Source organism: Triticum dicoccoides, chromosome 2A (genome assembly GCF_002162155.2).
Source record: "Triticum dicoccoides isolate Atlit2015 ecotype Zavitan chromosome 2A, WEW_v2.0, whole genome shotgun sequence".
NCBI lineage: Eukaryota > Viridiplantae > Streptophyta > Magnoliopsida > Poales > Poaceae > Triticum > Triticum dicoccoides.
The window spans coordinates 468111749-468114457 of NC_041382.1; the positions used below are offsets into that span (position 1 = coordinate 468111749).

Sequence of the window (2709 nt, forward strand, 5' to 3'; positions counted from 1 at the left end):
GTGCAGTAGACGGCTGGAATGACTCTCATCCAACTGTCCTCAGGTTGTACATCATCCACAGAGCAATTTCGTTTATACTCAATATGACAACTGAAATGTGATTTAAGCTCAATATATGACAACTGAAATGTGATTTACACTACTGTTGTCTTGTTGATGCGCACTCTCTTCACTTTCTGAACTATAAAACCGTGTAGAAAATTTGAAACTGCTGGCATGCTACATCTGAGATCCTAATCATGTTGGAGTGAATAGACGAGAGACGGGGAAGGCACCAGTTATTAGTTAATATAAGAGGACAATTAGTACAGACAAATGCAAGCGCGCATCAAGCTTCTTCCGGCACAGCCATGAGAACGATGCTGACGTCGGCACGGGCACCGGCTCTGACGCCGGCGAAGGCGACCCGAGAGCCGGCGGCAGCTCAAATGGGGCTTTCCCCTGCCGGACGCCCGTGACGTTCCTCAAATCCGACGAAATTTTGCTCTGCTCCCAGACCTCAGATGCTGAAACAAGCAGAGAGTAAATACACGGCGATGGAACACTAGCAGAAATGACCCAAGGAGCTAGCGAGGTCACACTCACTGACCTCTCCTGGTTACCGTGAGGTTGGCGTCGTCGTAGTTCACCGGCCACAGGAAGTAGCCGAGCAGGCTGCACCGGGCGGCGAAGCCGAGCTTCTCGGCGACGAAGGCCGCGCCGTCGAAGGCGACCCAGACGTCGCCCACCGCCAGGTACGACGACACGGAGCCGTTGTCATACGACGTCATCACCGGCGCGCGTCCGCCCGCGGTCGTGGTGAGCGCCTGCACCTCGGCGTAGGACATGGCCCCCGTCGCGTTGCTCCCGCGCTGCTTCGGCCCGGCGGCCACGACCGGCGCGCCGACGCCGCTGTTGGCCTTGTTGCGCAGGAACCACGACCGGCCGTAGAGCGGGAGCCCCATGACCACCTTGCCCGCCGGGACTCCCGCGTCGAGCCAGGAGACGACGCCGTAGCTCACCGAGAAGTGCGACGCCCTGTCGTACAGCGGCGCGTCGAAGGCCGTGACAGTGGCCGCCGCGTCGGCCGGCCGGAGCCCGAACGCCATCACGTTGATCCAGTCGAGGCTCCCCGCGACCGCCTCCGACGGGTAGTCCACGCCGGCGAACGGCGCGCCGAACACGTGGTTAGAGAAGTAGACGGTGGCCGTGAGCAGGAACCCCTTGGGCGCCGCGGCGCGCCACTCGGCGACAAGGAACCCGAAGTCGGCCATTTCCACCGCCGACGCCGGGAACCGCCACGCGACGTCGATCCCGTCGAAGCCATTCTCCCGCGGCACCCTAACGGCCGCGTCGACGAACGCGACCCGCGACGTCGGGTCCGCGGCCATGGCGGCGAACGCGGGGTCCCCAGATGCCCTGGCGGCGCCTGCTGCGGCATCTTCGGCGCCGGCGGTGGCGAGGGAGAGCAGGGTCCTGAGCACCGGGTTTCTCCCTTTGAGCTCCCGGGAGAAGCTGGCGAGGAGGCGCGCCTGGGCCAGGTCGGCTGGGAGCTGGAGCGTGTGCCGCGTGGGGTGCACGGAGAGAGAGGAGTAGTAGAGGTGGGTGTAGAGGGAGGCGTCGAGGGCCGAGAGGGGCCAGAGATCGGCGTCATCGGCGAAGTAGTAGCCGGCTCGCACCGTCGTCGGTGCTTGTTGGGTGGTGTCAGGCGGTGGCGCAAGAGCTGAAGCTGCAAGGGAGAGCGAGAGTGAGATGACATTGTAGAGGAGTGTGGTGTGTGCCATTGCTGAGGAGGTGGCCGGAGAGTGAGCATTGTTTTTGTGTCACCGGAGAAGGGGAATCTTGCTGGTGTTGTTATGCCAGTGGTTGCTTCTTTGTAACTTCTTACCTGAAGCAAATTTACCATTAATTAATCAAAAATGATAAAAAAAAAAAACGTCCGGTTTTTAGGCATAGTATAAATCAAACGTTTTTTTATAGCAAATTATATTGTGGTGAGGATGGCAGTTTCATTTAGTGAGCATTTATATTTCTGGCAAAACAACTGAACATGACAAATATTATGATGCTTGCTAAAGGAAATTGCCATCCTTGCAGCAACATAATTTGTTATTCCGGACATTTGATTTATCATGCTAAAAGAATCTGGCGTCTGATTTGTATGAATTAATAAAAATTACTGTACATCCCAACTAAGAAAATTTGAGAGAGTGTCAGAAATGCTGCTCTACCATTTATGTTCATGACCAACTGCACGTTGGCCTCTGAAGGATTGTTTGTGTAAGGTTGATCACCGTTGTAGTTTTTGAAATGACATCATGTATGGTCTCCTGGAAAAATGGCATATACCGAGCAGTTGGTGTATATAGACAGTCAGGTGTATTTACTATGCCACATGATTTTCATTTTATTTTTCCTACCAAACAGTAACAAATTCATAGAAAATACAATTGAACAATTAGTAACCATAAACTAAACAAAGTCCAATGATAACATGAAACCATGCATATCGAATAATGCATGGCCACCGATCGCAACATATGAAACAAAATAATAGCCGCGTTGCACCTACGGCAAAGTTTAACAATTAGAAGGATGCAAAGGTTTATGTACAAATATGGATGGTTGGGGTGGGGGTAGGTGGGGAAGGGACACCGCTCTATGCATGTTGATGTCGTCTCTCGAGGATGCAATACATGAAGTATGTTTCTTTATTAAAAAAATGTTACC

General features: G+C 53.6%; 1 protein-coding gene across 1 annotated transcript; it reads right to left on the bottom strand.

Annotated features, from left to right (window-relative positions):
- Positions 1-261: 261 nt before the first annotated feature.
- LOC119357893 (nod factor hydrolase protein 1-like) lies at positions 262-1763 on the bottom strand. The gene is made up of 2 exons (XM_037624677.1): positions 590-1763; positions 262-506 (listed from the first exon to the last, which is right to left on the bottom strand). The coding sequence occupies exons 1-2, from the start codon at positions 1761-1763 to the stop codon at positions 286-288; spliced, it is 1395 nt and encodes a 464-aa protein (XP_037480574.1). The 3' UTR covers positions 262-285.
- Between the last annotated feature and the right edge of the window lie 946 nt (positions 1764-2709).